At 43.5% G+C, this 12,320-nt stretch overlaps 1 protein-coding gene across 1 annotated transcript in view; it reads left to right on the forward strand.

The window, feature by feature from the left end:
* The window catches only part of LOC125466638 (tumor necrosis factor receptor superfamily member 25-like), a 28,237-nt gene extending 18,565 nt beyond the window's left edge, over window positions 1-9,672 (forward strand). Inside the window, exons 3-10 of the mRNA XM_048561430.2 lie at window positions 3,254-3,382; window positions 4,008-4,160; window positions 5,492-5,573; window positions 6,555-6,628; window positions 7,014-7,142; window positions 7,899-7,942; window positions 8,737-8,857; window positions 9,019-9,672. Coding sequence (XP_048417387.1) covers window positions 3,254-3,382; window positions 4,008-4,160; window positions 5,492-5,573; window positions 6,555-6,628; window positions 7,014-7,142; window positions 7,899-7,942; window positions 8,737-8,857; window positions 9,019-9,308 — 1,022 coding nt within the window. The 3' untranslated portion in view covers window positions 9,309-9,672. The remainder of the gene's footprint in view (window positions 1-3,253; window positions 3,383-4,007; window positions 4,161-5,491; window positions 5,574-6,554; window positions 6,629-7,013; window positions 7,143-7,898; window positions 7,943-8,736; window positions 8,858-9,018) is intronic.
* The last annotated feature ends 2,648 nt before the right edge of the window (window positions 9,673-12,320 follow it).

Raw genomic sequence — 12,320 nt, forward strand, 5'->3', positions numbered from 1 at the left:
GTTGACTCTCTGAAGGAGCAATCCACCCAAGCATTCGATGGGCTGAATAGCCTGCTTCCACACTGTGGGGATCTTATGATTCTAATTGCTCCCCTGCCTTTTTCTCTTGCAGTGCTTCTCTCTTATTCAAATAATTATTCAAGTCCCCTTTTAAAGTCTCAATTGAGTCTCCATCTACTGCACTTTCAGATCCTATTTGCTGTGTGAAAGTTCTTTTTCTCATGACAGCATGGCTTCCCTTGCTTAAATCTACGTCTTCTCATTCTCAATTCTTCCACACATAGGAATAATTTCTCCCAGTTTCCCTGTTCAGATCCCTCTTCATTTTGGATACTTCTGTCAAACCTCCTCTTGACCTTCTGTGATCGAAAATAGAATAGTCCAATCATCTCCAGTCTACCCTCATAACTGATGTTCCTCATCCCTAGAATTGTCCCAATGAATTTTCTTCTGCACCCTCTCTCTTGCTTCACATTATTCCTAAGGCATTTGGCCCACATCTCTCGAAACCTTTTCTATTCGTGTACCTGTCCGAATGTCTTTTAAATGTTGGAATTGTACCTGCCTCTACCACTCCCTCTGGCAGGTCACTTCCACATTGAACTACACTCATTGTGGAAAAGTTACCCCCTCAGTTCCCTTTTAAATCTTTCTCCTCTCATCTTAAAATTATCCCCCACCCCCGGTCTTGAACTTCCCCACTCTATGGGAAAGATCTTTGCTGTTCAGCTTATTTGTACCCCTCTTGATCTTATAAACCTCCATAAGGTCACTCCTCAACCTTCTATGCTGCAGTGAAAAATGGCCCAGCCCATCCAGCCTCTTCTTATAACACAAACCCTCCAGTCCCAGCAATGTTGTGAACCCTCTCCAAATTAATAACATCCTTCCTATAACTGGGTGCCTGGAACTGTGCACAGTACTGCAAAAGTGGCCTCACCAATATCTTGTCCAACCTTAACATGATGTCCCAACTCCCATATTCAATAGTCTGACCAATGAAGACAAGTGTGCTAAACATCTTCTTAAACACCCTGACTATCTGTGACACAACTTTCACAGATCTATGTACCTGAAACCCTAGGTCTCTCTGTTTGACAACACTACCCAGGGTCCCTGTGTAAGTCCTGCCCTTGTTCACTTTAGCAAAATTCAATAAGTCATGCTTATCCAAATTAAACTCCATCTGCTACTCTAGGTCTTGATAAATATCTGGAAGAGCAGAGATCCTAAAACCAGTCCCTGAGGAATCGACTATAAACTTTCCGCCTATCTGATAAACACATGTTCACCACTACCCTTTGTTTCCCATCACTCAGCCAGTTTCATTTCCATGTTGCCACTACCCCTTTTATTCCACAAACACTAAATTTATTCTCAAATCTGTTGTGCATTTGTTTTAAATCCTTTGTGTAAGTCCATGTACATCATTACCCTCAACAATCCTGTCTACTATTTTATTAAAATATTGAAGTAAGTTAATCAAACTTGATTTGCCCTTAACTAATCTTTGCCAGCTCTCCTTACTTAACCTACATTTGTTTGCTCATGTGACTATTTATTTTGTCCTAAATTATACAGGCTTAAACTGATATGCCTATATTTGCTGAGTTTAACTTTATACCCTCCTTCTTGACCACAGATGTAACAATCCTAATCTGGCACCACCCTGAGTCTAAGAAAGATCAGGAAATTATGGCCTCTGTAAATTCCACTCTCCTTCACACCTTGTAATCATCAACTTAGAGTATGGACAGTTAACTGGTACCCTCTCATTTTCAATTTTAAACCCTTGAAATATCTAAACTATTTTCTTCTTCAGTATGACCTGGGCAGCAGCTTCTTCCTTGTCAAAGATAGATACAGATATCTCAGCTATGCTTCCACCTCCACGTTTAATCCATTTTGTAGTCCCAGTATTAGCTCCAGTTCACTTCTTACCACCCTTTTCCTAGTTAAATGCTCAGAGAAGACTTATTCTGCCCTTTTATGTTAGTTATCAGTCTCTTCTCATTCTCTTTCTTTGCGTCCCAGCTTCATTAGTTTGGTGGACTATTCTGCTTTTTAGAAAACCATGGAACCTCTCTCCCTGACGAACGGACTTCTCAGCAGGTCCTGCCACCCTCAGGGATTTTTGTGTGCACACCCCCAGGTCTCTTTGTTCCTGCATGTCATTTAAAATTTGGTATATATTGACCTTCCAATTCATTGCAAATGAATCGCTTAACACTTTAGTGAGATAAAATTAATTGGCCATGTGTCTTCCCACTTCACTGATATTTCGGTCCTCATTGTTTATTACATTTACATTTGTATCACACTTCAAAGTTATGAACCTTGTACCATCCTCTGAGTAATGTCACTGTGCACATTTCCACAGTCTAAAACCAAATTTTTGCCACTTCCCTCTGCTCTCTTGCACTTTTATTTTACTAACAGGCCTATTATTTGATATATTACTCATACCCTTTGAAAGTTCATTAATGTAACATGAACTGAAATATCTTCATTAACCCATTCTATTGCTTCATCACAGATTCAATCAAGTTGCCTTTAACAAATCCAAGTTGACTTTAGTTTACTTATGTTTTATGTTTATCTTTATTTAATTCATTTTTCCAAGTATCAATTAATTTTGTCCCAGAGTAACGTCTCTAATCACTTTGCCACCAATCACCCCAGGACAGTGGTTTTAAACCAGTGTGCCACAGTACACTGGTGTTCCATGAGATCTGTCCAAGGGTTCCATTAAATTTTGTACAAAGGAAAGTAAAATCAATTGAAAACAAACATTCATGCTCATGTAAGATAACAAAGTGTGAAGCTGGATGAACACAGCAGGCCCAGCAGCATCTCAGGAGCACAAGGATGCTGCTTGGCCTGCTGTGTTCATCCAGCCCCACACCTTGTTATCTTGGATTCTCCAGCATCTGCAGTTCCCATTATCTCTGATACAATTCATGCTCATGTACTGCCTCTGCTTCCACACTTATACCTTTTGTACCCATCTACACTCAGTACTGACTTCATCTGTATCCCCTCAATACACTACAGCCAATCATAGGGCCATTCCCTGTATCCCCATTAACCTGTGTGTCCCTTCCACATCCATTACACATGCAGATTAATCATTTTATACCCATCTGGGCATGTGGAACAGTGCAGGAATTAGATGAGTGCATCATCTGAGGAGTGCTAATGATTGGTCAATGTTGGGAACAGCTGTTGACTGTGTTGGGTTTGATATTTTCAGGTTCCTATGTAACCAGCTCATGTGTGAAGAATGGTGAGATGCCAGTTTGCAAGAGATGCCCAAAGGACACTTATCTCGCTTTTGAGAACTATAGCAGCAAGTGTCAGAGCTGTACCCTGTGTGATAAAGGTAAGTGGGTTCCACCTTCTCCAGCTGGCTCTTTAACCAGTTGTGTTCTGCAACTCACATGGTAAATCCTCTAGCAACGTGTTTGTACTGGGAATGTCTCATGCGTCAGCCTACAATTTGTAAATATTGAAGTTCAAGCCTTTTTGTATCCATTTCTTTACATGAGTTTTGAGAAGATTTGTAGCTCAGGTTGAGGTTCTGGATGTGAGTTTGCTCGCTGAGCTGGAAGGTTCGTTTTCAGACGTTTTGTCACCATTCTAGGTAACGTCATCAGTGAGCCTCCAACCAATCTACCATCCCCTGAGAAAAAGAACAGGAAATGACATCACCAATCCAGGAAATGGCATCACCAACCCAGGGAAACCTAACCAGATAAATAGAAAGCGGGACATAACACCAGCGCTTCGTCGGAGGCTCACTGATGATGTTACCTAGAATGGTGATGAAACGTCTGAAAACGAACCTTCCAGCTCAGCGAGCAAACTCACATCCATTTCTTTACATCTCTGTGTATCTTGTTAATTTTCCTCATGTGTCACACTCACTGTATTTCTCTCCTCTCCTGATCTTTTCCGCTTATTGGGATTGGATCCGGTGGTTGACTGATGTGTTTCTTTCCCTCAAGAGTTCCAAATTGTTCTTCGTAACTGCAACGCTGACAATAACACAGTGTGTGGCTGCCAACCCCACCAATTCAAGCAATGTCATCATGTCAACTGTCTGAGCTTCTACTGTCAGAATTGTTCCAAATGTAACAACAGGCACGTCACTAAATCCTGTGAGTACTGACCATCTTAGTGACAGTGGCAAAGTTTTGAAAGGATGTTGATAAGTCAGTTTAAGGAGCATCTTATTTTGGTTATAGCGAAGGCGTTATTGTGAAGTAGAGCTTATTGGGAAGGTCAGGCTATTTGGGAGAAGGGATCAGTACAGTGAGGAGGCAGGCTTTTTTGTGGAGTCTTAGCTTGGTGAAGGGGTGGGACATCGGTGAGTCAAGTTAGTGAGGGAGGGGTTTTCCAGGAAGTAACGAGTGGATAAATATAATTATGCGTGGGTAGAGGTAGGGTTATACGGGAGAGAATCGGGGGCTGGTGGGGTGCAGAATTGGGAGGTGGCTGCAGCGGAGAATTAGGAGAGTGTAGTTGTGGGAGGGGGGTACAGAATTAGAATCAAGGACATGGTTGAAGGTGGAGAATTGGCAGGGGGGATGGTTGTGCAGTAGGAGAGAAAATCAGGGCTGGTCCCCTGACCCTAAATTCTAGATATTCATAGAACATAGAACATTACAGCACAGTGCAAATTGCTGTTCTTGTTAGCTACATTAAAACTGGTTATAATGCTTGTGCCTTCTATCAAATGTCTTTAGTTTTCTTAGTGCAGTTTCTCTGGTCTCTCCATGTAACTATTTTTGTGGATCACTTTGGTGAATATGTTACCCTCTGCATGAGACTCTGGCTTCAATAACGAGTTGGAGTCAAATTGGTGTCTGGGAGAGAATAAAGTGGGAATGAAGTCAAACTGAGGATGAATAGATCATCTCATGCTCTGTCCCACAACTGGGTCATTCATTTCTTTGGGCATGTGTATTTAATATAGATGCCCACAGCTGGCACCTGATTCTTTGGATAGATTTGGGTCGACCTACCCTTCTCATAATATTAGTCTATGGGGCTTACCGCTATTAAATGCTGAAGTTTTAATCACTTTGGCAGAAGAGGCACATACTTGAGTAACAAGAAGTAGTTCATTACATTATAGTAAGATAGCAGATTATATCAGCTTATTATTAGACTAGTAACTACATTAAGACCAGGTCAGAGACATTGGTGATTTCCTAAGAGATAGTTACTAGGACTGTTCTACATGGCTATAGATTGCGAAGTGGCCAACAATTAACAGCAATGTATAACTGACTTGCTCCTTCTCAAGACAGTCATTTATATTTCTGTGGCTGGAGCAATACCAAAGCTCTGAGTTCCCCTTTCAAGCCAATGGGCACGTACAACACGCATTGTGGTTAGATGCTTCTTAACCTATCACAGTGCTTCAGCTACATGGTTTACTGACCAATAACTCTGAGCTGACTCCCAGTTCCATGTGTCACTTCAGGTTTGAATAATACAGATGCTCAATGTGGACCGTGTCTACCAGGATTCTATGAGCATGGCAACCAGTGCAAAGCCTGCACAGAGTGAGTCTTATACTTATTCTATCTGTTTCTATTAGTCACCTGCATCCTAAAGCAGAGTAAGGGATGAGATGCTGAGACCACATGTGACCTGGGTGACACTGACTTTTCACCAGGAATTCAGATTGTAATTCAGCCAGGATATTGGGACTTTTGTGTTAAGTTGCTGCTGGAGGAATGAGTGCAATGTTGATGGATTCAGGGCCCTCTAATCAAAACTGAGTCTTACATCTTAGCATCCCTACAGTGTGGAAACAGGCCTTTCAGCCTAACAAGTCCACACCAATCCTCGGAGAATCCCACCCATCCCATCCCCCTATAACCCACCTAATCTACAAATCCCTGGATAAAATGGGCAATTTAGCACAGGCAATCCACCTAACCTGCACAGCTTTGGACTGTGGGAGGGAACTGGAGCACCCAGAGGAAACCCACACAGACACACGGAGAATGTGCAAACTCCATACAGGCAGCTGCCTGAGGGTAAGAATTGAACCCGGGTCCCTGGTGCTGTGAGGCAGCAGTGCTAACCATTGTGCCACCATGCCACCCCAGTCCAAAGCACAAAACGGAAATCTTGGTCTAAAAGTGATGTTGTTGTAATAGAGAAAAAGGAGACTTACTCCATATCTAAACCACACTGTACTTGTCCTGGGACAACATAGAGGGAGGTTAACTCTGTTTCTAACACTTGCTTTCATTTAATGAGCACAGAACCCATTATTATTTTTGCACCGCCTAGCTTTCAGACAGAGGAAGTAGAATAATTGTCTTTCTGTAGAATTAATGAATTTCTTTAATTTCTGAGATTCTGTCTCTGGCTAGGTGGTTGTGTGAGGAAAGGAACATTCTAAACCCTGAACTTCAGGAAATGCAGTGCCTGCCACCTTTGTTCACCCAGCTGCTACTCCTAAGGGTTTGATTATTTAACTGAAATGTATTTTTGTGACTATTGCTGATTTCTGTGTCTCATATTTCTTTTAGTGCACAGTGTAAGAATGACTCCTCTGCCAATTGTTCCAGGTGTACGACTCCAGAACCACCTTTGGCTCACACAGGTATCTCTTTCAAGCCCTCGGAGCTGCAGTTAGTTACTGACTGTAGAACCTGGGCTGCCTAAGACAGTTGTCACTGACTGTATCCCTGTGTTGGCCTGAGTGAGTGATACTGACTGCAGTCCCCTGTCTTGCCTTGGATGATTGTAATTGACTATAGACTGTACCTTGACAAGGGCGGTTTATTATTGATGTAGTCTCAGTGTTGTCAAGTGTAATTATTACGAAGTGCAGTCCATGTGTCGCTATGAAGATTGTGGAATGTCAACTATGAGTTGTCCTGAGTGACTGTAACTAACTGTCTAACATGTCAATGAGGGAATTTGTTACTGACTATGGTCTCTGTGCGAGGAAGGCCAATTGTTATAGATTGTTCTGTTGTCTCCAGGATTGAAGCCCATTCTGATTTTGGCTATTGTGGGCTGTCTCTTCATTCTACTTGGGATACTTCAGTTTTTGCACCTTAAATTTCAACGTGAGCAGCGTTCAGACAAACTGGAGATTCTAACTGTTACAGGTAATTTCAGCCAGAAAACTGTCCTGAGCCATCCCTCTTCCAGCATCACCTAATAATGGAGTAACTGGTCATCTAGTGCATTGTGGGATTTGCTGTGTGCAAAATGAATCTCACAGAGCGATACTCTTTGAGTTGACTGCATTTTATCTGATATTATAGGCCATACTGTTTGCTGATTACAGATTGATGTGTCACTATTCGCTCAGACACAAATCAGGCAGTATTTGGTCCCTCAACTCCATTGAACAATGGGGCAAGTGACTCCTAGTCACCCCAGATCAGTGCAGCAACACCCCAGCGACGCACAGCAGCCAACAATAGGACCTCAGTTTAACATCTTGTCCAATAGGCAGCACCTCTGACAATGCAGCACTCCCTCAGGACTGGAATGCCTGTCCTGATGTGTCCACGCAAGTCCTGGAGTGGGACTTGAGTCTGGAACCTTGTGACTGTTAGGCATGAATGCTACCAACTGATCCAGGCTGATAGCTCAGAGTAAAATCTGTGCTCCTGGTGAGTAAACTTTATTCCAAGGGGGTTCCAGACTTTTTATTTAAACAATCACCTGCAAGCTTGTGGCCATTTGATTGCAAAACTTAGTGCAGATGTCAGAGGGCAGTGGGATAAGGACAATATGTCATAGGTAGTTGGCATTGGGCAGCAGGCAATCGATAACAGATAGCTAGCAATGAAAATGAGAAAGGAGAGAATCAAATTATTCACAAGGGATTCTCAGTCTTGGTATTTGTGTTTCAGCTTCTGAAGAAGTCAAGACGATAAAGAACGAAGACAAGAACATAGTGAGTAATGTGTTTTGTCAGGTTGGTCACATGACCAATGTTGCTGACATGAGAAGTACTTCCCACACCCTCTAACCCAGGATTCCTAAAGTAGGGGTCATGACCCAGAATCACAGAGTTGTTATACTCTAGAAGGAGGCCATTCAGCCCAACATGTTTGCAACAGCTGTCTGAGCATTTTGAGTTAGTGAAATTCCAAGTGCAGTTGTGAGCCAAAACATTGGGATAGCAAGATCTGAGGCAATGATAGTTGCCATGGAGTTCCAACCAAGTTAGAATAGCTGTGCTCCCATTCTACCGGGCCCCTATTCCCACTGAGGTGGTCACAACAATTTTACCCCCTCAAAATGAGGTAGAAATTGGGAAGAAAGTTCGGGAACTGGTGCTCCAACCCCTCAACTTGAGATTGTGTCTCTTCCAACCTGCCCACGTTACATTCTGTGACTGGGTGATACCACACCAGGTATGCCAATTAGATCTGATGCACATGAGGGAGACTGTAAGCCAAGTGCAATCGTGGAGGTGAGACTGGCATAGCACAATGATTAACCCCCACCCATCGCCGCCACCACCACCACCACCACACAAATGGTACAAATCTGTCCAATTAGTAAACACCCTCCAGACTATCCATCTCATCCTTCACTCTCTGTTGGACCCTGTGTCCTCACAGTCTATCCCTGTCAAACAGTGGGGTATAGTAAGACATTGTAATCGCTGAGCAGGTCACTGGCCTCTGGGCTCTGGGCTCTGGGTCGGCTCTCATTCATTTCATTTCCTTCTCCATCCTGCAGCCCTTTGAGATTCCCGATCGGAAATCTGACATCATTGTCGAAGTCATGACCCAGCCACTGGCAAACTGCAACATCTATGGGACTAGTCCTCAGCCAACACTGGTTCAACCTGAGACACAAGGTGAGGACTTTTCGGCAACATGTACCTGACCTGGGGGCTTCTGACGGGAGCTAGTACTGTGTCTTGAAGCCGTGCTGTGCCAGCACTGGGGAACTGTGGCCGGAGGCAGGTGGTGTGATACTGGAGGTGGGTAGTGTTTGACTCACTCTCTCTTATTCCAGCAGCCATGACCCTAGATGGAAAGACTTTGTACGAGATCATCAATGTGGTGCCCGTGCGAAGGTGGAAAGAGTTGATGCGGTTGTTAGAGCTGAGGGACTGCGATATCGAGCGGATTGAGATGGACGTTGTTCAGTCCCGCGACCAGCAATATGAAATGCTGCGGCAGTGGAGCCAGCAACAGGCGGCCTCAATGGAGTCAGTGTACCAGGCCTTAGAGAGCATGAACCTCTCTGGGATAGTGGAGGAACTTCAAAACAAACTGCTCCACAAAACTAACTCACCCTGTTAAAGCCGCACACAGCCACAACTCAGCACAGCAAGGCTTGGAATTACAAATTCACTACTTTCATCGAAGCCACCTTCTGGGTCTGTCTTACAGCCCAGGATTATCAGAACTGGCTGACAAGATTCAAGGAGCCCCCACCCCGAGGTCCCCAGTGGATCTCTGGGACAGGCAAGCACTGAGTTCAAGCAGCCCCTGTCACCGACCTCTGTCAGCTTATTCCAAATGGAGAGGTCCATCTACAGCACATGCCTTGAGAATCCAGCAGCTTTTGGGAGGCTGTTCCTTATGGGGCTGGGGGACAGGTCAGTTTTGGAGGCACATTTATCAACTTTCTGCCTTCAATCTCGTCCTCGAAGCTGGAATGTCATGTGGGCAAGGCAGTGGGTGACAGGGATGGTGATGGGGGCGGGGTGTGAGGGTCAGGGTGTTAGGGACAAGACGGTAAATGACTGATGCACAGCGTATCTGTGAATTACTCTGTTATATAAATCTGTTATTATAAAATGTTTATAACTGTGAAAACATGTTCCATAACTGATTAACTCCCACAGGAGCTCAGTACGTTAAACCTTGCAGCCTCAATTGGTCAGTGAGCAACTCTGAATAATGCTTAGAAAACGTAACACTGACCTTCAGATCCAAACAGCATGCGGTCAATCAGATATCTCTCTCTGAATTATTATAATGTAGGGAACCTACCTCCCAGTTTACACAATTCAAGAACCTACAACTACCAGATAATTTCTTTGAGGTAGTCCATGAATAAATATTGACAAGGACGTGACGAAGAATTTCCCTGCTTTTCTGAGAATTCCTGTCATGGGATCTTTGACAGCAACCCAGGAAGGCCATCAGGACATCAGTCTAACATTACAAGTCCCCTGGGGGCTGACTGGTCCTCTCACGGTACAGTGGGAATCGTATGTCAGCCTGAATTATATTCACTAATTTGTGATGTAGCTATCAGCAGCATAGCGTTTAGACTCAGGGGATGTGTCACAAACTGTACCAGAGCTGCCATCTGCTGTGCAGTGCTCAGAATTACATATTATTGGGTGACGGTAAACGCTGTAAGAGATACATATTAGCGGATAGGACTCACCGCAAGGCGGTGTGTGCAACTGTGTCCCAGTCCTGCACCCGGGGTTTCTTCATCATGTTATTCCCTGGTGTCCTCCCACATGACGAGTGTCCGAGGCAATGGTGCAACATTGGAGCATGAAACTCATCCTTGTACTTTGTGCTCTCTGGTGGTGACATTGTGAATATATCACTCACTCGACCACAGGCATTTCAAAGATAAGCAAACAGGAGTATCATGAAATCACGATCAGGAAAGAGGCCGTTCAACCCATGATGATGAAAGATGCCATTCAGCCTATGATGTTATGTCAGTCTTTGAAAGAGCTCTCCACTACATTAATCCGTTTCAAATGCATGTGCTATATAAGGTGATTTCATTTTATTTGTAAAGTCTGGTTAGGAATTATTGAGATAATTTTGAACTGAATGTTTCAATTTTAAATTTGTTGCAAATTCAGGGGTAGGGAGGCTGATTTTGTTTGGCTTGTTGTCCCTGTGTTACAACCACTAGCTCATTCAGGCATACCCAGGAATGCAAAGATAGCCCTGGTTTTCTCTTCACAACCCGCCATCCTACGAGACCTCGCTGCTTGCATCTTCAACTCTCTCAACACCAAGATATGCACATCATTCATGTCATTAAAATTGGGACCATCTATTCTGCATTCCTCATTTCTCCAAGCCCCCTCACTTTCCCTACATTTTGCACCATGCCCAATTTTTGAACTTTTACATATTTCCAATTTCTTTCCAATCTATCTTCCTTCATTTCCTCTCCAAGCACATCTCTTCCACAGCAAAAAAATCTCCTGTTCCCTCAATCTTATTTCTACAAACTGCTGAGTACTTGTCTTCCCTTCCAAATATATGGCATTATTTCTTACTCTCTGATACAATAGCTTCACCTTTATAGCTGCTGTCTTAATGCCCTCTTTCGCAAAAACATTGTTGACCTGATTGTTTATGCAGAGAAGTCACCCCTAGTTGCAACTTCACTCTCATTGCATTTCAAGTCCATACCCATTTTTTTTCCAGGAATTCCAGGTTTGAGTAACTACAACTATGTTTCTACCCATCGTATCAATGTCACACAATATCCTATCTGGGATTATGGTAAACTGCTTTTGTCTGCTTGACATGGCTGTCTCCACTATCTTCCTCAACTTGCGGGCAGTGCCAATTCCGTCATTTCTACTGGATTGTTACCGAAGCATCACCCAAAGTTGTATCGAACTTGAAGCATCAACCAATTCTCTCTCCACAAATGCTGCCAGACCTGCGGAGTTTCTCCAGTCCCTTGTTCTTTTTTAAATTTCAGATCTCCAGCATTTGCAGTAGTTTGCTCTTATCATCTGGATTGGACTTAACTTCCTGTGGCCACACCATTTTCTTTAGAGGGCCACAAGTAGCTATTCTTGATCCCTTCCATTCTGATACCTACCTGTAGCTCCTTAGGGAAACTACGTAGGATTTAAACTGTGTGGCTGATGCCACTCAGCCTCTGTTCTGTCAGACCAACATTCAGTCTCGAACAAGCATTGATTTCTTTTGGATAAACGTTGGGAAAAGCTGAAGCTACTGTCCTCAGGAGCATCTCAATGACCTGTCCTTCATCCTTCCAACAATCAGATCATGTAATATTCACACCACACAAGTGCCAGGAATAACCATTTCAAACAAAGAGGAATCTCACCCTCTGCCCTTAATATTAAATTATTGGCATTGTCATTGCTGAATTTCTGGGTGTGAGTTTGCTCGCTGAGCTGGAAGGTTCGTTTTCAGACGTTTCGTCACCATTCTAGGTAACATCATCAGTGAGCCTCCGACGAAGCACTGGTGTCATGTCCCGCTTTCTATTTATAAATAGAAAGGAGGACATGTGAGCAAACTCACATCCAGAACCTCAACCTGAGCTACAAATCTTCTCAAAAC

Source organism: Stegostoma tigrinum, chromosome 28 (genome assembly GCF_030684315.1).
Source record: "Stegostoma tigrinum isolate sSteTig4 chromosome 28, sSteTig4.hap1, whole genome shotgun sequence".
NCBI classification, from domain to species: domain Eukaryota; kingdom Metazoa; phylum Chordata; class Chondrichthyes; order Orectolobiformes; family Stegostomatidae; genus Stegostoma; species Stegostoma tigrinum.